General features: G+C 49.5%; 8 protein-coding genes across 8 annotated transcripts; 4 read left to right on the top strand and 4 right to left on the bottom strand.

Moving 5' to 3' along the window:
- Window positions 1-752: 752 nt before the first annotated feature.
- On the bottom strand, window positions 753-2111 carry BDV27DRAFT_166043 (TauD/TfdA dioxygenase family protein; the record flags this gene model as incomplete). Its single annotated transcript, XM_032074093.1, has 5 exons — window positions 753-1023; window positions 1074-1257; window positions 1312-1505; window positions 1556-1870; window positions 1937-2111. The coding sequence occupies 5 exons, from the start codon at window positions 2109-2111 to the stop codon at window positions 866-868; spliced, it is 1026 nt and encodes a 341-aa protein (XP_031925699.1). The 3' UTR covers window positions 753-865.
- Window positions 2112-2929: 818 nt separating this feature from the next.
- BDV27DRAFT_146802 (SMP-30/gluconolactonase/LRE family protein) lies at window positions 2930-4554 on the top strand (the record flags this gene model as incomplete). Its single annotated transcript, XM_032070640.1, has 4 exons — window positions 2930-3580; window positions 3699-3750; window positions 3804-4350; window positions 4500-4554. 4 exons carry the CDS (start codon window positions 2930-2932, stop codon window positions 4552-4554), a joined length of 1305 nt encoding a protein of 434 aa, XP_031925698.1.
- Window positions 4555-5177: 623 nt separating this feature from the next.
- Window positions 5178-5837, top strand: BDV27DRAFT_166040 (cupin domain-containing protein; the record flags this gene model as incomplete). The annotated part of the gene is made up of 1 exon (XM_032074092.1): window positions 5178-5837. Exon 1 carries the CDS (start codon window positions 5298-5300, stop codon window positions 5835-5837), a length of 540 nt encoding a protein of 179 aa, XP_031925697.1. The 5' UTR covers window positions 5178-5297.
- A 1503-nt stretch (window positions 5838-7340) lies between these two features.
- Window positions 7341-9274, bottom strand: BDV27DRAFT_131190 (Zn(II)2Cys6 transcription factor). Its single transcript, XM_032067577.1, has 2 exons — window positions 9051-9274; window positions 7341-8990 (listed from the first exon to the last, which is right to left on the bottom strand). The coding sequence occupies exons 1-2, from the start codon at window positions 9161-9163 to the stop codon at window positions 7403-7405; spliced, it is 1701 nt and encodes a 566-aa protein (XP_031925696.1). The 5' UTR covers window positions 9164-9274; the 3' UTR covers window positions 7341-7402.
- A 2778-nt stretch (window positions 9275-12052) lies between these two features.
- BDV27DRAFT_166039 (uncharacterized protein) lies at window positions 12053-13447 on the bottom strand (the record flags this gene model as incomplete). Its single annotated transcript, XM_032074091.1, has 2 exons — window positions 12053-12429; window positions 12811-13447. 2 exons carry the CDS (start codon window positions 13445-13447, stop codon window positions 12053-12055), a joined length of 1014 nt encoding a protein of 337 aa, XP_031925695.1.
- Window positions 13448-13793: 346 nt separating this feature from the next.
- Window positions 13794-15293, top strand: BDV27DRAFT_159560 (MmgE/PrpD family protein; the record flags this gene model as incomplete). The annotated part of the gene is made up of 2 exons (XM_032072888.1): window positions 13794-14030; window positions 14082-15293. The coding sequence occupies 2 exons, from the start codon at window positions 13794-13796 to the stop codon at window positions 15291-15293; spliced, it is 1449 nt and encodes a 482-aa protein (XP_031925694.1).
- Window positions 15294-16461: 1168 nt separating this feature from the next.
- BDV27DRAFT_166037 (MFS transporter) lies at window positions 16462-18201 on the top strand (the record flags this gene model as incomplete). Its single annotated transcript, XM_032074090.1, has 4 exons — window positions 16462-16872; window positions 16927-17458; window positions 17508-17554; window positions 17611-18201. The coding sequence occupies exons 1-4, from the start codon at window positions 16525-16527 to the stop codon at window positions 18199-18201; spliced, it is 1518 nt and encodes a 505-aa protein (XP_031925693.1). The 5' UTR covers window positions 16462-16524.
- Window positions 18202-18899: 698 nt separating this feature from the next.
- BDV27DRAFT_131187 (uncharacterized protein) lies at window positions 18900-21619 on the bottom strand. The gene is made up of 3 exons (XM_032067576.1): window positions 20333-21619; window positions 19601-20253; window positions 18900-19548 (listed from the first exon to the last, which is right to left on the bottom strand). The coding sequence occupies exons 1-3, from the start codon at window positions 21482-21484 to the stop codon at window positions 18948-18950; spliced, it is 2406 nt and encodes an 801-aa protein (XP_031925692.1). The 5' UTR covers window positions 21485-21619; the 3' UTR covers window positions 18900-18947.
- Between the last annotated feature and the right edge of the window lie 695 nt (window positions 21620-22314).

The following is a 22314-nucleotide window of genomic DNA, read 5'->3' as shown; positions in this document are numbered from 1 at the left end:
TTGCTTTTTTTAAAAAAAAATGATATTTGTCATGCTTTCCCTAGGCGTTACACAATATATATCTGCTCTCTTGAATCGTCTGCGGGTAGTAGACTCAATACAAGGGGTGGGCGCCATCTACCTAGACACACTTCTCGAATTGCCACCATTCGTGTCTGAACTAATTCATTCCATTCCGAGGAAATGTGTATTGGTTTCATTATCTAAGGGATCTCATATCCCTCTTCGATGCCTCAATTGATATACTCTTCGTCGATTTCCTTGTGTCTACACTTTATACACACTAACCAACTATACCACTCGTATGCCATGCTAGAAGGGAAAGGACGGCTCTCTTCCTCTGACTCAAGAGCTGGTAAAGCCGTGCAAGGCATATTGTGTCTTTTACTGTTTTTGAAATGGAAACATTCATTTAGATTATTGTTTCATTTTAACTATGACGCTGGTGGAAAGCAGCCTTATATCCTCATACTATGGACTTGTAATGTGAAAGTATAATTACACTATCTGACCATCTTATATATTCACCAGCGCGCTTGAATCAGATATTTTTTCTTCTCTGTCTGTAAGATCTATATAACAATAGTAAAGAGAGCTTGAAGCAAGAAATATGAAATGAATGAAACACAATTCCTGACTTCCTATAATCTACGCAGAGCAGTAGTAATACCATCTACACAACAAAAGTTTGTATAACATAAAAGCACTTGTTCTCATTCTATGGAAAGAAATCTATGAAAATAAACATATCGCAACATTCATCAGGCCAATCAACTAACAAAGCAAACAATATACTAATCACCGTGAGGCACGACAGACAAACAAGTGCGCAACAAAAGAAAGATCAGACAGTCACTTTCCACAATCACTTAGCGGCAGCAGCCAAAGCCTCCTGGCGAGAAGGGCTGTTAGGGTCCAGGTAAGGCTGCTCAGCAATACCCATGGTGCGGAATCCCATGCGGCCTCCGAGACCGTAGTGGTCCTGGGTAGGACAGTGCAGGACGCAACGGTTGTCCCAGATAGCTATCGACGTTAGACAGGGTATCGGACCATGGTTTGAAGATGTTACTCACCAACATCGCCGGGGTTGTTCCAGCGGAAGCGAACTTGCAGGTCGTGGTTGTCGCCGACGAGGGAGATGATCTTGCTCAGGAGCTGTTCGCTCTCGAAATCGGTGACGTCGTTGACACGGCGGCAGTGGAGGCCGCCTGCGAAGAGAGTCTTCCAGCCTGTTACGGGGTGTGTGCGGACCATGGGCTGTAGAAGATTAGATGGGATCCAGTAAATTCAATTAGAGGAGAGGGTACGTACGTGGGACTGCTTGAATTGCATGTCGGTGTTGGCGGGGGCGCCACGAGGGCCATCGTAGATGCCGGGTTCGGTTTCGGCCAGCTTGCGCAAGGAGGGAACCTCATGCTGGGCGGTTAGGGACTCGAAGAATTTCTGGTAGGGGGTTGAGAGGCGGTCATAGAGCTCATATCCCGAGGCCCAGAGGGTGTCGCCACCTGAATCTGTCAGTATGTGGGGTGCAGTAATTTGGTAGTGGCTAGCGTACCGGTGGGGGGGATCTCAGTCATGCGGAGCATGGTGAAGTCAGGAGGGCAGACTTCATAGGAGCCATCGCTGTGGTACTCCAGGACGGCGCGCTGACGCTTCTGTGTGTTCTCGACGGCGTGCAGCTTCTGCTGGCGGCCGGGGTCGAGGATACCCATCTCCGGGTCATCCTTGCGGATGAGGTGGAGAGGGTGCTTGGACAGACGGTGGCCAGCTGGCTTACCAGACTGCACGCCCAAGCGGTGGGTGAGCTCCTTCTGGAGTTCCCCATCCAGGTCAGTCTGTGCACGGAAGAAGACAACGCCTCGTTGCGCAACTAGAGTAATCAGTTAGTGGCTGTCTTTGGTTTTTTTTTCTCGTTGCGAGTTAAGATGATACTTACTAGTAATAGCCAGGTCGCGCAACAGGGCATCGGCATTGGGCGAGGAGAGCCATTCAGCCAGGCTCGCCTTGGGGAACTCGGTACCAATGCAAGGTGTAACCTGGAAGGACTCGTATTGATCGAGAATGCCCGTGAGCTGCATAGGCTCGGGGTAGGTGACCTTGGTTGAGTGCATCTTGTGAAGATTGAAGATTGGTGGTTAGAATTGAGTTTGAGACGGTTGTTTTCTTGGTTGGTATTCTCGTATTCTTGTCGTGATGATGATAAGAACAAACCCACGGAAACTACGAGGCTATTTATGTCTTCATTTCAACGTGAAATCATGCCATATCGTCCATCCCATCCGACGGCGGTCCCATGAAACTGCTGTCGGAGCATGTCTGTATGTCTGCATGTCAGCATCTCTCTCTGCGCAACTCCAGTACTTCGATGTGTGCCATACGCGGATTCTGGTCCTTGGCGTACGTTCAACGAGCTTGGTGGACCTGCGTAGGGCGGAGGTTCATGGTCGGGGTCTCGGCGAGCGACACGCGGATACGAACGGCTTACTTGCTCCGACGACATACTTTCTCCGAATAACCTACTTTCTCCGGCGCTATGCATGGCTAATTAATCGTCAGCCTAATTTGAGTTGTGTCACAGAATCCTGCAGAATCCTGCAGGATCTCTGCACTTCAGGCCACCCTTGTTCAGCCCCTGACACAACGTGGTCTGGCCGGGGTGTGCCATGTGGTTGATGCATTGGCGAAAGTCTATCATAGTGCTCGAGCCTCGATGTATCTCATCTTGAACGTAAGATGATGAAGGATTCGGCCCCCAACAGGAGATTGGAAGGCAGTGTTATTCCTCAGCTGGACCTGAGTCTGTAGTTTACGCGATGGAGAACGAAGTATAAGTAGAGGGTATTTTCTCTGCTCATTTGGGTAGCATCAACATCCACTCCTCCAGTGTGTATCTTTAGAAACCATCCTCGAAGCACCCACGTGTTCGATCATGCATCTATCTCTGCGATTGGTCTCCCTGGCGCTATGCATAGCCCCGCTAGCATCTGCCGGGAACAATTCCACCCCCTTGGTTCAAGCCTGCACTGGCTACAGCTTCCCACGTGTCGCCTGCATGTACCGATATGCGTCGAAAATGCCCCTTGACTTCTACCGCAAGGCCAGCATCGACATCAGTAGCGTGGACACTTACTCCTCGACCGAGGTAGCCAATGACGACTCGTTCCAGCAGGTTGGAAAGGCCACATTCCTAGTCTGGGACCAAAAGCGTGGTAGCGAAATCCTAGGATCCGACCCGGCCTACGACATTGTGTTTACTATCTCGACTGGCGGGCACGAGGCGCCCGTATACGTCCCAGATACCAACGAGCTGTGGTTCTCGGAACTAGGCAAAGGGGAGCTACACCAGCAGGTCATCAGTCTGGATGGCGACTCCCCTACCATCTCCGAGGTGCTGACCGACCCACCCCTCTATGCTCCATCCGGGGCCCGTTATCGCAATGGAAAGATCTATTTCTCTGCTGGAGGTGGTAATTCCACCCTGGAAGGGGGTCCTTATCACCCAGGAATCTACTCGGTGGACCCCAAAACCCGCAAATCGACCATTGAGGTCAACAACTATTTTGGATGGTACTTTAACCAGGTAAGCATGCCCACCGCCACTACGCGACGCGGGTCCTCTTTGTCGCATTTATGCAGATTAGTGGATACACGCCCTAGTGAGTTTCACGGAGTAACTTTCGGACTAACGTTTGGTACAGGCCAACGACATGGATATCGACCAGCACGGTCGTATCTGGTTTAGTGATCCTTGTAAGTTCCTGGACCCGGGTATCCCACCTTAGTCCATACTGATTCAGCGATAGTCCTCGCCCGCAACCACGGTACCTCAACCGTCGCCCCTCAGGTCCAGGCATCAGTTTATCGGTACGACCCCGCAACTGGGGCAGTGAACATCGTGGATGACACCCTGCATTGTCCCAATGGTGTTGCTTTCTCTCCCGACTACAAAACACTCTACCTCACGGACACTGACGCCGGTGTCCCCATGATCGACCCGAGAGTGCCATTGAGCGAGGTGCCATCGCTCCAGTACAACTCCACCAACCGTCGCACGGTCTACGCCTTTGATGTGAGCGAGGACGGATCGTATCTCAAAAACCGTCGCCCGATCTACACAGCGAAGGACTTCGTTCCTGATGGTCTCAAGGTGGCTAGCAACGGATATGTGGTTACCGGAGCGGGTCATGGTGTTGACATCCTTGATACCACTGGCACACCATTGGTGAGCATCCAGACTAATTTCACGGCTGTGAACATGGTCTTCGGTGGCAAGAACTTGGATGAGCTGTGGATTGTTGGACATGGCGCTGTTGCACGAGCTAAACTGAACTTGACTGGTCCTGCTCTGGAGTAAAGAGTTGGATTTGTGATTGCCTTTCTCTTCATCCTCTTCATTTTTTGTGCTTTTTTTTTTTTTATATTCTTTCTTCCTTCCCTCTTTCTTCCTTTCTTTTGTCTTCTCTTTCTCTCTCTTCTTCTTCTTTCCTAGATATTTTTAGAATTTTCTGTCACACTATATGTGACCCATTCTCCACCGAGGTGGATATTTATTAGTGAAGGTCTTTATAGAGAACCAATTATACCATCGCTGGCTTTTTTTCATTTGACTTTTTCCAACCATAAGCACTAAAGTATTATGGAGACGAGCTTACTCCGTAGTCATTGCGATTTGTTGGTTCAGGAATGTTCTTGATTGGTAAAAAAAAATATGATCGGTCGATCAGAGGCAATTCAATTACAGCGTTAAGGAAGGGTTCTTTCAAAGGAAATGCCAGAAGATTATTTTTAGAGAAAAGAAAAGTAGAGTGCTTACGTAGAGTAGAATATGTACATGGGACGGAAACCCTAACCCTAAGAAAGCCTCAGCAATAGAGAACAAAACTCATACCATCATCGACTGAAGACAGAGGACTGGAGGCTGTAACATAATGAGAGTAACATAAAGAAGTGACAAGAACAGACAAAGAAAAGAAGTTTCTCAGCTAATACGAATTACATGAGCAATGTTCCTGAATTACTCACCAACCCATGAGATTGCCAAATGCTTGCATAAGACATGCGGGGCTCGGGCGCCGACCTCCGCCCACGGTTGAAACGACGCCGAGAAAACCACAAGCTTCCGAACCATCGTCCTCCGATGACCGACATCATCCAAACCACGGAAAACATAAATAACATCCCAATCATGGAGGTTCTTAATCCAACTCACTCACCACAAACAATCACTCAATCACTCAATCAATTCCTCAATTCCTTCATAAACAATCCACTCAATCCAAACCAAATCACACTTCAAAATGGGCTCCCTTCCTGAGAAAGACTTCCCCGAAGTCCACCGTTTCATCACGACCCACAAGGAAGATGGAACCCCCACCTTCGAGACCAAGATCCCCGAACCAATCGAATGGGAGCGCACCAACATTGGCGTCGATTTCTTCCTCGCCTACACCCTCGGGAGCTTTCCCGCTCCCCTCAGCCACGATGCTGACTTGAACCAATACAAAGAGCATCTCGTCAACCACCCTCCCTTCATGATTCCGGGTGGTGCAGTCGTGCGCTACGTCGACTACCACCCGGGCTGTGAGCCCATGTGGCATCGCACTGTGACCGTTGACTTCGGAGTCGTCATTGAGGGCGAGCTGGAGCTGGAGGTCGAGGGCGGCGAGAAGCGATTGATGAAGAGGGGTGATGTTGCCGTGCAGAGAGGTACCAACCACTGCTGGCGCAACCCCAGCAAGACCCAGTTTGCGCGCGCCTTGTATATTGCCATGGATGCCAAGCCGGTCATCGTCAATGGCCAAGCGTTGGGCGAGTCATTGGGCGAGGTTAAGCACTGAACTTTTTTTTTTTTTTTCCTTTGGTCTTTCTTTTTGAGAATGGGATTATGGAGAGAAAATGGTTTACTAGATATTGTTGTACATTGACGAAGGATATACTATCGTGAATTTTATGGTTTCTATCAAATGTGAAGCATTTCATTAGTCCATCTAAACGTACTGTCTAAACCAGAGAGATACACTAGTTATTTTTGAGGTAGAGCATTACGTCACTCCCCGTAGCCTTCTAATTCTAGCAGTATCATTACCGCCTAGTTGACCGCTCTCGGTCTATCAATTGCCAGCAAGATCGTACTCAGTTGAGACGTAACGTCATCATACCATTCTACACAACGAATTCAAGCGTGGTTTTACCGCCCTGATTTCTCTAATTTCCGCTTTACATAGCGCCAAGGAGTGTATGGTCATTGATCATATCTTCTAGTCCTTCTGCTGGGGGTGCAGTAGGAGAGACCTTAGAACTTCCTTACCGTAGCTTGTATAGTGCAAGATATAATTATATATCTCTCTCTCTGGAGAATCCAGACATCTCAATTGTTGACTCAATCAATACAAAAAGTTCAACTTTCTCCCTTTTTCTTAGCTAGACTCAACGACGTATCATATAAAGAATATATATCTAGAGTTGATCGAATTCTCCGAAAAGCTCGCCCCCATATTTAGGACTGGGACCAGATCTTGTAGTCTTTGATCTTTTCTTATATTACTAAAAAAATATGGCTATCCCAGTTTTGATACGAATCTCGGCCCATAAATCTTTTGGCATGAGCGTCACGGTACTATTCAAGTCTTTTGTCCCAGACTCCGCCAAAAGGAATGTGGCACAGCCGGTGTTCGTCGCTCATTTTTATTCGGTAATCCATGTAATAAATTTAGTACGTCTTGTGATGGTCGAACCAATGATCAGGCTCCGTCGCGAAATATACGCTTAATTCGGCTTAGCATGCTGATCAATTTATCTTGCCCAAGCCTAAACTCCATGCGGTTTAGGCTTGCGGATCACCAATCTTGCATCTGGATTTACCAAGCACATCTTGCGAGTAGTATAAGTAGAGGCAAAACATCAGTTGCGAAAGTAGGGAGTCATTCAATCATATCAAGTCCGTTTTACAATTGAAAATTGTCTGTTAGGACCTTGAAAGCCAGCCTCGTCCCCTTATTTTCCGTCATGAAGGTCTCTTCTTCTATCTACATTGGCATGCTGTTGGCTGCATCGGCGCATAGTCGCCCGCATTAGAAGAATAAATAGCGCTTAAACCATCAAACTTTCTTTATAGTCAGTCAACCTGACACCCACATCCCCCTTGAATCACTCATTTTTAGCTACACTTCCAAGACAAATGAAACAGACACGCTTGTAGTATCGTAGTCCATGAGTTACTAGGAGTGAACATGGTATTTGATTGTATAGGCCCTAACGCTGAAGCAGCTCATATAGTTTACTATATGGTTCTATGATTGGTAAACTTATCCAGGGAAATCACCTTATCATTACATGCCCGTATAATTGCAGCTATACTAATTGCCACATTAACCCGAGAAAAAAAGAAAAAAATAGCGTACGATCAACAGCCTGCTGAGTCCTTCCGCCAGTTATACTTTCTTACCACAGCTTTGAATCCTCGGACACAGGCCCAGCCTGCCATGCATTTTACGGTACCAGCGAGCTCTAGTGGAGAGCTCGTCCCGTCGTCAAGTCCCTTTCCCATTGCTCGTGCCGTGTGCCGCTGGTTCTCTAAAATCTTCACCAGGACCTTATTCAATGAGAGCTCCTCACCACGCGAATCGGTTAATAGAAAGTCCGGGGTATTTTTGTTCTCCTGTGATTTATAGTTAGTCAATAGCTCGGCTTTCATCGTCTCCAAAGCGACATAGAGAAACCAGTTCGAGTCAAAGGGCCCTTCCCGATGAGGCCAAGTCTGGAGAAGCTCAATCGCGCGCCAGCGGATATTAAGATCACGGCAGACCATGGCTGTGCGATATAGGGTTGTAATCACGCCATTGTTGATGCTAACGGCTGGAGGCTCGGGAAAGCTCTTAACGATTCTTTCCGCCAGTAAAACTATTTTCCGATAATCCGATGTATAATGTTCATATGCAGCTGTATTTCCACCCAGGAGGCATGTCTTCAGTGAGACGGCCAAGCCCAGCTGCTGTAAATAGAGCATGTCGGCCCCTCTTTGTTCTTTTGGACTAAGAGCCGAATATGAGCGACGATAAAAGTGATCGAATGAGTCCATGTACTGGCTTAGGCTTGACCACGCCGCCAGCTGTCCTAACTGTAGGGCTTCATAGTTGGACGCTATATCTACAGGAGACAGACCCATGCAAGGCCCGGTAAATTGATAGACCGTTCTAAGAGGGGTATTGAAGGCTTGACGGGCCTGTGCTAGGTTATCAAATGCTACACTGCCGCTCCCGCCCTGCTTTGACTCATCATCGATCGGCAGGCGGGACGCCTCGACCCCAAAGAGTGTGGACTGAATACCTAGGTGGTAAAAGGTCTCGACTAAACCCGGTTCGACGGCCTCCTCCCGGGGTACCCGGGAGACTGGAGCCTTCTGAGCCGTATACTCCTTTATGATTCGCAGACCACTTTTAAGGTGCTTAAAGGCATCATCGTACCGTCCCCGGAGCAAGTCCAACATAATGAAGAGCAAGCAGCAAATCAGGATGACATCCCGCAGGCGCGGATCCTGTGACATACGGCGCTTGATCAAACAGGAAAAAGCCCGACCTAGTTGCTCAAGGGCGAAGGAATTCCAAATATTATACGCTTCTTGTATCAACAATGGCATCCCTCTCATCTCCATGCCCTGATGGACAGCGCTCAGAGCGATCACTGCATGGTACACGGCTGGCTCGGACTGGCTCATCCAGAGAACAACTTCGCGCCAGAGCGATGAGTCGTAGAACTCGAGGATCATGGGAACTGTGCGATGCTGGAAGTACGATAAACATCGTCGCTCGTCCGAGGTCATTGGCCAGGTAGGCCTGTGAGCGATCACCAGGGTCACAGCTAGACCGGTGGCATCCACCCCGGCTTTCTTGGTGACAGGCAGCCGATGTACATCATATCCATCACAAACACGACCGGTTGAGGTGCAATTTCGACACCTATCTGGGGATTCATCGCATTTAATGTGGCGAGCACTGCGAGCGACAGTTAGAACATACCCACCCCACTTTTGGCACCTTTCCCACACAGCTCACCGGCAGGAACGGCATCCAGTCCTAGATTTCCTTCCCACTGTTCGATGATGACCAGTTCTCACCGGTGCACCGGATGACTGGAGCGACCGGCAGGGTTTCTGGATTTTATTCATTTAATAGCTGGCTCAGTAAAGGTAGTCCGCAGTAGACAGATAGGAATTCCTTCAGGGAAACTTGCAAAGTTGGAGGGGGATGCGAGAAGTGCACATTAGTGCACAGCTGAGAGAGATGGTGGGTGGTGGTTTTGGGGGGGGGGGGGAGAGAATGTTGGGATGCCAGCGCGAAAATCAACGGTACTCCCCCTTGAGGGCGCCTTAGCTGCCGTGACCGAGTGTCTGGGCCGGGTGCTGCCGATGATTACGTTAGGAGGCATGTATCAGTGCAGATCCGGTTGGTTCTAGGCTGACATTCGATTGGTTTGTCGGCTATAGGAGTAACGTAACCGGTAAACAAGCACCACACGTCATTTCTACGCGCCTTTATTTAATTTAATTTATTTATTTTGTTTTATTTTATTTTGTGTTATTTTATTTTATTTTCTTTTCTTTTCTTTTCTTTTCTTTTCTTTTTTTCAAAATTGTTCAACCACCAGCTATACTACCAAATAGAGTTGGCATCGGGTCGGGTCCAAAATCTGGGATCCGCCCCCGACTTGGCTCTGGGGAGGGTTTTTGATAGGCAGACCCGCTCTGATTTAACCCTGATCTGCATAAGCAGCACCAAGGCAAGACTTTTGCTCAGCCTCATCAGGCTAGTTAGTTAGTCTGGGGCTCAGCCTTGTGATCATCTGCTAGGAGCATTTCTATATTCTCCTCAGTCTCCTTCTTTTTCCTTCTATTGCTTTGTTACTGTTTGACCCTTCTGTCTATCGCTATTGCTATCGCCAGATAAATGTATCTTGATTTCCGATTTCATTGTCTCAGCAATCCCGGATAGATTCACCGTCTATAGAAACAGGTCTTGTCTGGACAGCAAAATAAAATATTGCACAACCCGGGGTGGCTTCCAGAGATACTGTCCGGATGATTTATTCTGCCCCAAGAGCTATAATTAGCAGCAACTATACCTGACAAAGACTGATTGCTATATATCCCGCCGATAAAAGCCTATACTGTGCAAATTTCTTCTGGTCACTGTTTCCAGATAACAGTTACTTCTATTGTAAGCCGAACTATAATGAATTTTGGTCCACAGATTCCGTGGACAGTGTGGGCTATTTAAATAGGGCCTCTACTAATAGAGCTTTTATTCACTTTAACCCAATTTTAAGAGATTTTTATTACTCGTTCAAGTAGTTACTACAGACCTGAAAGCTGACAAAGATATACTTGAACTCTAGGTTCATCTTCCTCCATCGCTAATCTCACAACCACCAGAGCATCCGCAACTTCGACAACTTCAAGCACCCCAGCGACCATGATTTCAAACCCCGTGGTCTCAAACCCTGTTTTGGGGACCAATAACTCCCACAGCAGCCACATGGGCGCGATTACAGGCGTGGTAATTGGTGGTCTAGCAGGTGCTGGATAATTATTGCTGTACTTTGATTCTATTCTCCAGCAGTACCAAATGCACATGATATTTTTTTGGAGCAGCAGAATCAAAGGCGGCTATTACTAGGGGCGCGAGATAAGAAGTGCCTCTTTTCCTGGGCTGTAACAAGTCGCAATGCTTCATTTGGGGAGGCTCTGCTACTCAGTCCGCAAGTCGACATCAATTTTCAGGGTTCCTCCGACCCAACTCCGCTTATGAATGCAATTGGTATGAATGGTAAACTAATTGTGGAAGAATTACTGAATCATCGAGACATTGACCTCAACTTGCGGGATGCTGAAGGCAGAACTGCCATTTCTACGCCGCACAGGGCGGGGATCTGTCCATGGTACAATTGCTTGTTGGAACGCAGAAAGTCGACTTTTCTATCCGAAACAAAAACGGTAAAAATGTACAAGAATTTGTTGGAAAAAAAAAAAAAAGAAAAAAAAAGAAAAAAAGCCAAGCTGAAGCAAGATATCGTGACTGCACTTTCTAGTTGAGGAAAGACCCGCAAGTATCGAGTAATTACTTTTTCTGGGCCTGAATGCACCGTCTCAGGTCCACGGCTTGGTCATGATCGTCAGAAGGCGTGTCGTGTGAAATGAAATGCACGTGGTGAACACCTTTTGGTAGTAACAGCCCTAACATGTCCGTGTCATTCTTTTAGTGATGTTTTGCAGCATACCACTTGTGAAGTAAGAAAAGCCCAAAGCCCAGAAGCATTTGCTGGCAAAATAAGTACCTGGCGATGCTTTGGATAGGATTAGTCCAAAGACTACATAGCTAGATTACAATCATAAATTGTTGAATGACGTCGTGTACATGGATTACTACACATACCTGAGCAGCACCATGGCCAAGGTCTGTGCATTTCCTACAATAAGCCCGACTTCGGAGTACCTTGGTCAGGAGGCATGTAAAAGCACCCAAATATCTCCGACGGTCTAATTCTGCGACCACACTCGGAACACATAATTCAGCCGTCTGCAAAGTATCATCTCTTCTCCGAGGCTCTGCCCCCACCACGCCGTCGGTAATTCTAATTAAGCCGTATGCACAAGCATCCTCTCATCTCCGGCGGGGCTGATCCTGCCCTAGCGGGGCCCAGTGCCCAATCTAGCCGAAACAATCTGATAGATCGCATAGAATTAGTCGCTGTACGCGGCGCCATGACGCGGGGTTTAAGATCATACGAACCCTAAATTAGAGTATTCGTCCACTACCGTGGCCTGTCTACAAAAATAAGCGCAACGAAAAACCCGGTTGTTCAAGGATAATGGAGATCTCTTTTTTATTGCTTTCAATCTCTTTCGCTGACAGACAAAAAAGTGACTTAAAATCTCACTTTCAACACACACACACACACACAAAAAAAAAAAAAAAAAAACGAAACCAGACATGAAAATCATCAACCCAAATTAAACCCAAAATGAAACCCAACCCAAATCAAAGGTGAAACCAGAATTTTAAGCATAAGACCCCTTCAACCCCCATCTAATCCTCGCTACACCTCCCTTCCCAATAGCCCAAAGCTCATCCCGATCCTGCCCGGCAAACGCAATATTAATGACCGTGAAATTAGTCTGTACGCGCACCAACGGCTCGCCCTCATCCGTCAAAACCACGATACCCTTCCCTGTTGCCGATACCAGATACCCCTCCCGCGATGTCTTGATTCCATCCGGCGCATACTCCATGGACAGGTACACGGGTCGCTTGTTCAGTAGCGCCTTGCGCGATGGGGCCACGTCGTACGCGTAGATGGTGCGGCCCTTGCGTGTGGAATTGTAGGCGATGTGTGGTGCTGGGTAGATGTTTGGATCGATGATGGCGGATCCGGCGCCTGTGTCGGTCAGATAGACGGTTTTGTTGTCTGGGGAGAAGGTGAGGCCGTTGGGTTCCAGGAGGGTGTCGTCGACCATGGTTACAAGCCCGGTTTTCGGGTTGAAGCGGTAGGTTGCAGCGTTGATTTGTGGGGCATAGGTGTTTACTTGGCAAGGGCGGCCGTAGTCTTTTGGTTTTGTAGAATGGGTTATCTATCTAGCTAGATTTGATAGAGGGAGGGGAGGGGAGGGAAGGGAAAGGGCAGTGTTACCATTGTCTGTGAACCAGATCTGACCTTCATGATCGATGTCGAGGTCGTCCACTGCATTGAAATAATATCCGTAGTAGTTGTTCAGAAGAGCCTGAGTTTCCCCGGTAATTGGATTCAATGTATACAGACCTGGACGGAAGGTGTAGCCTGCGAGCGACTCGTTTCCGCCTATGGTGGCGAGGTAGAGGAGGCCATCGCGGAATCGAGCTCCTGTGGCTGCGTAGATGGGTGGCTGGGCTAGTTTCTCTTCCAAGGTTGGGGGATCATTGTTCAAGTTAATCACCAGTTGAGGCAGGAATCCTTGCTGTAAGCGGGAGAAGTACAGTTCGTTAGTAGTGGGGACGTACACGGGAGCCTCGTGGGAGCAATCCTCGATGCTGAACATGAAATCGACAGTTGGGTTGGGACCGAGGATGGCTTTCGCCGCCGATTGGTTCCACACCAGGAAATCGGCATTTTGCAGGTCGGAGAAGGTTGGTTCCGACGGTGCGTTGGTGGAGATGTAGGTGTCGGCGTCGCCAAGCACGTTACGCACTTTGCGCTCGAACCCGCCTTGGAGGAGCGATCCGTAGCGATCAATGCAGGCAACCTCCGGGTAGCTGAACCCCGCGCACGAGGAGACGAGTGTGGTGATTGGGGGTCCGGCTTGGGGGACTTGGGGAACTTGGAGGGGTGCTTGAGGGCTGGAGTACGCCTGGTATTGCCGGTAGGGCAGGGACGCGACACCGAGCAGTGTCTGCAGACAGTGGCTAGTATAGGAGAGCATCTTTGAATCTGTTCCATAGAATGTGTGGTTCTGTCACAATGTCTCCTGTCTCTCTGGTGAGCACTACTCTTTTAACTACCATCACTCCTTGACCTTCGGTGACTAACGCCCCCAATCTACATACAATTTCGCCCTGCTCGGCTTCAGGAACTGCTATGCTTCCCGCGACTCGGACGCCGGTCCGCGAAGGGGAGGCGTACACCCCCGAGGACCCGCGTGGAGGAATTTCCAAGAACCGTCTCGGGGTCGAGCGGCCGTATAGCTCTATTTATGAATAAGACCTCTAATGCCCAATGAGAGATTGAAAGTCCATGTTCCTTGTATTCAACATTGCGATCAAAACACAATGACCGTCACAGACTCCACGCCAGAAGGGAACGTCACCGCAGAGCTCTGCAACTGGGTGATAGAGCTCAAGCCATCAGACATCCCCACTGATGTGCTCCAACGAGCCAAACATCTGCTGCTCGACGGCATCGCCTGTGGCCTAGTCGGATCTCACGTCCCGTGGTCCGAGCAAGCCGCCCAGGCTATCGATGACTATGAACCGGAAGGATATTGTAGTGTCATAGGATACAACCGGGTATATTCCATCCAATACCCTAATAATGAATTAACGGCTAATAATACATAGCGGTACGGTCCCCAAGCAGCGGCTATTCTCAACGGTTCATTCATCCAAGCCGTAGAGCTAGATGACTACCACAGTGCCGCCCCGCTCCACTCCGCCAGTGTCCTCTTGCCTGCACTATTCGCCGCGGCGGAAGTGCAGTCCAAGGGACACAGGAAGAGCGTCGTCTCGGGACTCGATTTCCTCGTTGCCCTAATCGTGGGCTTCGAAACCGGACCGCGAGTCGGATCCGCTATGTACGGCGCAGATCTGCTTTCACGGGGATGGCATTCAGGCCCGGTCTTCGGCTCTCCAGCAGCGGCAGCTGCCTCCTCAAAGCTCTTGGGCCTTACCCCTGATGACGCCGAGTCAGCAGTCGGGATCGCCTGCACACAGGCGGGCGGGCTGATGGCAGCGCAGTATGAAGGGATGGTGAAGCGCGTACAGCACGCGTTCGCCGCTCGCAACGGGCTCTTCGGCGCGCTCTTGGCTCGCGACGGATACGTCGGAATCAAGAAAGTCTTCGACCGCAGCTATGGCGGTTTTCTTACCATGTTCACACAAGGAAACGGCCGGAGTCCACAGTATAAGCCGTCCGAGGTAACGACTGGCTTAGGGAAGGAGTGGCATACGACGAATATCCGCGTGAAATTGCATGCCTGTGTCGGAGGCTGCCATGGACAGATCGAGGCCCTCGAGAAGCTCCAGCGGAAATACCCTGACCGATTTGCCGTTGACCAGCTGCATAATATCCGTCACATTACGGTTTCTCTGTCCGAGCCAGTGTTTGCACACGACGGTTGGGCCCCGGAGGAGCGGCCGTTGACTGCGACAGGTGGACAGATGAACGCGGCGTACATTGGTGCCGCGCAGCTGGTGTATGGACAAGTGTTGCTCGATCAGTTCGAGCCTCATGCTTTGGATAGTGATGCGGTGTGGAGCCTCATTGACAAGACAACCTGTGTTCATAGCTCGGAGTTCGATAAGCCGGGTCATCTCTGCGGGGCACGTATCGTGGTCGAGTTTAACGATGGGGAGTCTGTGGAGGATGTGGTCGCCATGCCGAAAGGTTTCGATCCCCCCATCACGGACGAGGAGATTCGTGAGAAATGGCGCAAGCTGGCGAGCTCCGTGATTGACTCGGAGAGGCTGCAGAGAATCGAGGACACAGTTTTGTCTTTGGAGACCTCAGGCGACGTGTCGGAATTGTTAGCACTGATCAGCGGTGAGCTCTAGTACAAGTGGTGTGATATTTCCAGGAAGTAGTAATGATCTGCATGTCAATGAATTAGGAATAGAATAATCTAGTTACAAAGTTCAGACAATATATTTCTCTTTAGTTTAATTTATGCCCCAGCAGGGACTGAGGTAAACGGACCAGTTCCAGTGAGGTAGAAATCCGTCCTGCTTCAATTAGTGCAGATTAGAGCAACCTTGCTGGATTGGTAATGTAGGATTGGTAATCTGCAATTTCCCATGGCACTACTAGAGCTACATTGATTACTGTCACACTATCCTTTCTCAGGTATAGTCATCTAACTAGACCACAATGCCTGGCATTCTGGAACCCCTTGCGGGATGTTCGACCCCAAGTTTGGCATCCCAACCAAGTTGGACAATCTCTACCATCTCGATACAATGTCTGGACACTCGTATTGCAGCTCTCTGATAGAGATTGAGAAAAATTGTAGATGCCATAGCAGTTGCCTGTCAGTTTGAAGCCAGGATAGCTACGGATATGACTATAGCGTCATCTATTTAGAGAAACACAAATTTACTTGGAACATCAAAGTCTTGTAGAGAGGTATTAAGCTATCCCTACTCATGTTAATCCAATTAGCCCCCAGCTGTACAATAATACTATTCAACTCAAATAATTGTAAATATGAAGGAGGTTGTTACTTGGGTTGATTACTAAGGGATGAGGGTGATCAGTTAGTCTCACGTGATTCACAAAAGCCCTTGCGGCCTTTGTCAGGAAGTTGGAAATCGAGCGACGCAATCATTCAGTTGAACCCCTAAATGAGGAATCAATTCCTCTGTCCATAATTTAATATTAGTTTGATTACTATTGCACAACTGGCCCTGAACAAGTGGAGATGGAAAACTTACAATGCTGACGAAGGAACAACAAGCCCGATGATTAATGGCTCGGGGTACGGCGTCCGAGCACCGCGTACGTACGCGGTGTAGGGGACGATCGCCAGCTCTGATGGGAGTATATAGGACTTGTCCACCCGTTGCCAAGACAAAGGCAGGAATAGGATCAGAAACGCTATTCTTGTCATAGGGAAGGATTAAATCTGGACTGAATCCTTCCGCTCATCTATTTTTTTCTTGATTTGGTGTTTCTTGCTTTTGTTTTGATTTGTTTGTCATACGCCGGTCTTGAACGATATTTGACCCGAGTCCAAGATCTTCTTCCGATCGCTTCTAAAAATTGTCATCCTCCACATATTCGTCCCCAATGGCGGCAGCTGGGTTACCCAATGTTGTCTCTACGGACTCTACACCTTCCCCTCACCCGGGTAGTCGACTATCATCAGAGCCTACCGACATCGAAAGCCAGAAAGCTCCCTCAAACGCCGAACCCAAGACGGACCCGAACCTAGTCACCTGGGATGGACCAGATGATCCAGCGAACCCCCAAAACTGGTCCTTCGGATACCGGGCGTTTGTCACAGCCATCTGGGTCTATGGAAATCTCTGCACATGTATCGCCAGTAGTATCTTCAGCAGTGGAAGTGGCCAAATCGCGCAACGGTTCAATGTCGGCAGTACAGTCGTGACACTTGGAATCAGCTTGTTCCTGTTGGTAGGTCGCACTATCATCCTTTCTTCCCATCTGTGTGGTATACTGACTGGATAGGGTTACACTGTTGGTCCGCCCGTATGGGGTCCCTTATCCGAGCGATTCGGGCGTAAGTGGCCTATGGTCATCGGCATGGCTCTTTTCACCATCTTCTGTATTCCCGTGGCCGTGGCGAAAAATCTGCAAACGGTTCTCATCGGTCGGTTCCTGACGGGAGTCTTTGGCGCGGCTCCCTTGTCTCTTGTCGGAGGTTCGTTGGTGGACATGTGGAATCCCGCGCAACGTGGTGTGGCGATGGCATGTTGCATCGGCACGATCTTTGGCAGTCCGGTGTTGGCCCCGTTGATGGGTAACTTTATCGTGGAAAGCTATCTGGGGTGGCGGTTCACGCAGTGGCTCAGTTGCATCATGGGCGGGTCATGTACAGTGCTGGTGATCTTTGGGCTGCCTGAGACATTTGCCGGGTCTATTCTGCGCAGCAAGGCTGCCGCCATCCGCAAGGCGGGCAACCCGGACGTCCACACGGTGTTTGATGGGAAGCAAAAGGGAATCAAGGATATATTTGTCATCTTCTTGCTTAGACCATTTGGTTAGTGCGCTTTTCCTCGTCCGATTCAGGACATGCTAACGGTGCCCAGCGCTTTTGGTTACCGAGCCGATTCTTCTGCTGGTCACCATCTACCAGGTAAGGATACCCGCTATGGAAACATTGACACACTCATGTCCTGACAAACGCACTAGGCTTTCATCTATGGTATCTTATACCTCGTGTTCGTTTCGTACCCCATCGCCTTCCGCGAAGTCCGTGGCTGGTCCTTGGGAATCAGTGCCCTCCCGTATATCGGCATGATGGTCGGGATTCTGATCGGCTGTGCCATTGTGGTCATCCAAACGCGGCGCAACTACGACGGGAACAAGGCAGTGGTCCCCGAGCAACGGCTGCCCCTCATGATCGCCGGAGGATGTCTGCTGCCCGTTGGACTCTTCATCTTTGCCTGGACATCCAACCCCAATATCCACTGGGCTGGCATGGTCATCGGCAGTGCCCCCGTCGGGACAGGCATGTACATGGTCTTCGTGCAGTGTCTGAACTACCTGGTCGACGTGTACCCGACCATCGCCAACAGTGCGATCGGTGCCAACACCTTCGTGCGTAGCTTCTTTGGCGCCGGGTTTCCCCTCTTTGGGCCTTTCATGTATCACAATCTTGGCGTTGCCTGGGCGTCGAGTACCCTCGGGTTTATCAGCATTGCGATGATCCCAATTCCCGTGCTCTTCTATCGCTATGGTGCTCGGATTCGGTCGTGGTCCAAGAATAGCAAGCACACCTGAGCCTTCCCAGAGATGAGAGTTGTCTGCTGGGTTGGTGGCCAGCTATTTCGAACTCTCCTGTCTGTCGTGTTTTTATTTTTATCTCTTTCCCGGTTTCGGGTCTTTTCTTTATCAGTTTAGACTGGCATTGTCTGGTTTGCAAAATGTTGATATGACCCCAAGAAGTACTAGTGATGAGCATAATATAATAATTTTATGAATGAAATAAAAGAAGTTATGTCGTTACTTTACCGCCTATCCGGCCGCCTCTACCTTTATGATCGGGGTTGATAATGCCAGCAGAAGAAATCAAAAAATTGAAAGAAAATGAATTCAAGTGTCAGGCATTCAGCTGAAGCTAGCCCTAGGGACGTACTCTGCTGAGAAGACGACATCTCGTTGTGTACTTCTGAAAAATGTGATAGAATATTATTTTTAATCCAACGAGTTGTATCTTACACAATTTGGACATTTTTTACTAAATAATTACTACAAGCAAATTGTAATGACTAATTTAATTCTTGAAGCAAGTATATATATTCTCATATTCGGGCCGCAGCGGCCAATGCTTTTGTTGTACATTTGTACTTAATTTGCAGTAGGTTATCGACATCGCTCTAAAGGGTCTTAGGTATCATAACTCATATACAGAACATGCAAAATGGGTGTGAAGTAGAGTGATGAGCATGGGAGAAAAAAAAAAGAAAAAAAAAAAAAACGCCGCCCGGGCCGTGACATAAGGAATAGTGGTCAAATCAAAAGTGGTATCATGACATTATACTTCGGGTAAATTCGGGGTCGAAAAGGGGTTCAGAGGAGCTACAGGGTACTTCAGCCGGTACCCACATTGATGGATGCATCGTCACTGCTGGGTTATCACCACCATGAGCGAATGCTGGGACGGTACTATCACCTGTAGACGACGTGGTCAATCCAAAGGCAGAGAATCCCGGGTCTAATAGGCCTTCTGGGGGTCCTGAAGGGCTGAGACCGCAAAGCATCTCGTCGCGGCCCATCGCGAGGTTCAGCGAGGCCCACGCGTCCGGGGGTATTGACGAGAGTTCAGATTCTGAGGGGGGGGTGCGGTCGGAGAGGCCGGTGGAAGAGCCATCGATTGGTCCCCAGTCACTGGCTGCCGCAGATCGGGATAAGCAGTCCTTGATGGTATCCAGCATGTCGGTACACCATTTCAACCCAACCTCGAGTCGGGCAAAGTACGCTTGAGGAAAGTCCGCATAGTGTAGGAGCTCGAGGTGGCGGCGAGTCTCATGGATGAGTTGCCCGTCCTCCGTGTTATCCGGCTCGCCGTCTATCAAACAGAAAGAGAAAAGATCATGGATAGCGACGAGCGGATAGTTTCGAAACATCCTAGGGGTAGTCAGCGACTTCATGGAAGCCTGGATGGGAGCGAACAACAAACCTGGCTAGGACGGCACATCGCGCGAGCGTGATGCCACGGTGATCCCCGGCGACCTGACCGATGAGCTTGAGAGAATTGCGGGCGGGTTCCCGATACCGCTGCTGGGAGCGTGCATTGCGGTCACAGCGATGTACGAGGACCTGGCTCACCATGAAGCAGTATTTCAACTCGAGCTGCATGGGCGCTAGGTCAGTCATCTTCTCGAGGATGGGTGAACTCAGGAGCGCATGGTATTTGATGTTCCATTCATTCAATGAACCCCACAGCTGCTGCACCTGGCGACTTCGATCGGCCGTGCCGGCGAGGACAGCTCGGGAAGAATAGAGATTGATGAAAATCTGTTCCCATATCGTCATCATATGTACGTAGGCAGCATTGAGCCGCAGCGGGAATGGTGCACGCTCCCCGCAGCTCCTCAATTGGATATCGGAGTCGAATAAGTATAGATCACAGGGTTGGCCTGTCAGGAAGGCTCGCTGCTTATCCATGGTGTAGACCACCCAAAACAGCCGTTCACGTTCCGGTATCGTTTCCCATCTCATGCTTCGTGCTCCGTGAGCCCTATGAAGACCCGTGGAGCGGGCCACTTGGCACAATGTCTGACAGACCTTTTCAAAAACCACGCTGCTATAGAATTCTCTAGCGACGAGAGCCTGTGCATCAAGGGTTAGCCTGCTGGTTGTCTTTTCATCCTCGTGTTTCATCTTCAGGGGAGTTAATGACCGTCCTTACCAGAGTCAAGAGCACCTGAACATTGATCACACATGGCCCAGTAAACCGGTTCAAATCCGCTAACGCTCGGTCGCAATTCTTCAGAAAGGAGGGGAGCATATCGTCGTTCATGCTGACTAGATGGGAGGCGGTTGCACGAGCGACACGGGCATCTAGGGCCACCGTTAGAACAATGATGTTGGTAAAGACCAGGGCCCATGCGTCGCCGTTTCCGGCCGATAGAGACTGGTAGTGCGTATCGATGGCTTTCTCTAGAGAGGAGTCGTTGAAAATGGGCGTATGGATATTGATATGGCGAAGGAAGCCATCCAAGGACAGCTCTAATAGGTAGCGAGGCGGTGTACTGATAGGTCGGTGATCACTCACGATGACGGGTTCGTGACATTGACCACCAAAGGGGAACCGCTCCAGCTGAGATTCCAAACTTTCTTTGAACCCGGGTTGCTGGGCGACCACTTGCCACAATTCCGACCCTTGCGGCACATCCTTGGTCAGGCACCGGGTAATCTGTCGCTGCAGGTTCTTAAACAGTGACAATGCGGCTGGGTAGTCCAGCAGGCGTTGGCCTCCCTGGTCAAAGTCGACAAGATCGCCGTGGGAAATGTCCGGATCGCGGTCTTCGGAACTGTCGACGTCCATCAGGTGGGGGGATCGGCACGAGGTGGAGCTCTTTGGGGTATATGTGGTGTAGATGGCTGCGGGCTCGGGCGCTCCCCAAGGATTATCGACCTGCGATGGGACCGGGGAGTGGGAGCACCGACATGGCTGCTGTTGCTGCAGCTGCTCGGATAGCTTCGCCAGCGAATTGTCCACCCGGTCTAGGCGGGCCACGACCCCGTTGAAATCATTCAGCAGTTGTTTGGTGCGGTCGACGCGCTTCGGGGTAGTGGCAAAGTCACATTCGACGTCCGCCCGGCGGCAGTTGGAACATTTTGGTTGCTGTCGGTCACAGCGAATCTTCCGCGTGCGACATTGATTGCAGGCAGGACTGGAGGTGTTGTCCGGTTGGGATCGCGGGCGTTTCTTGTTGGTCAGGCTTGGTAAGGCGGGCGATTCACTCCGTTCCCCCTGATCCTGCAGCGTTTGGTCTCGAACCGTGGGATTTGCATTTTCTGGGGCACCAGTCGCCCTGTTAGGGGTCCGGGCCGTCATGAAGAAATGCAAGTGCGGGTTGGTGGAGGGAGGGGAGGAGAGTTCACAAGAAAACAGAAGAGGATCGAGGGAAACTCGGAGGCGCGCTATCGGTGGGGTTAAGCCATAGTAGGGAATGGACAGGATGAACGCAAGAAAATATAAGTAGAAAAAAAAAAAAAAAAAAGGCGTGACAGGGAGCAGAGTATGGCTACCACGAGATTCAGGTATCAACTCATGGACCTGCGCACAGGTGCTAAGAAGTGGTTTAAGTAAGCGATGAGGACAAAGGGAAATTGAGATGATGTTGTCCTAGGAGCCTGAGGCACTCAACCCCATCGCGGTAGAACTCGCTAGTCTACATCCGGAATTGGTCTAGTCACGGGAATTGATTTCGCTTTCAATATCCTACTTACATCATTACTCCGTACATTGGAAATCTATTCTAGTCCTGGATCACTCAGAAAACCAGTATATGGGAACTTAACTTATCTTCTTGGCAGAGTAATGGCCGTCTCTACTGTTCCCGGCGTTTTATCAGAGGTAATCAAAAGTACGACCACTATGGTCGTGTCTCTACTACTGCAACTAATCACCCTTCGCGTCGTATTCAGCCGCTTCGATCCCAGGAATACGAGATATTAGGGCTGATGTGTTTCAACGATGAACATGGGCGGGAGGAACCGCGATCGAAGGATTCCTTCTGAAGAATGCAAGCGGCGTCCCTTCTGAGTGGAATTTCAAATCAGTATGCAGCACGGTTTGAGGGTAAGTTTGGGGGGAAATTGTTTTTTTTTTTTTTCTTTTTTTTTTTCTTTTTCTTTTCTTTTCTTTTTCTTTTCTTTTCTTTT

Source organism: Aspergillus caelatus (genome assembly GCF_009193585.1).
Source record: "Aspergillus caelatus strain CBS 763.97 unplaced genomic scaffold BDV27scaffold_136, whole genome shotgun sequence".
Taxonomy (NCBI): Eukaryota; Fungi; Ascomycota; class Eurotiomycetes; order Eurotiales; family Aspergillaceae; genus Aspergillus; species Aspergillus caelatus.
This window is presented reverse-complemented; position numbering and strand designations above follow the sequence as displayed.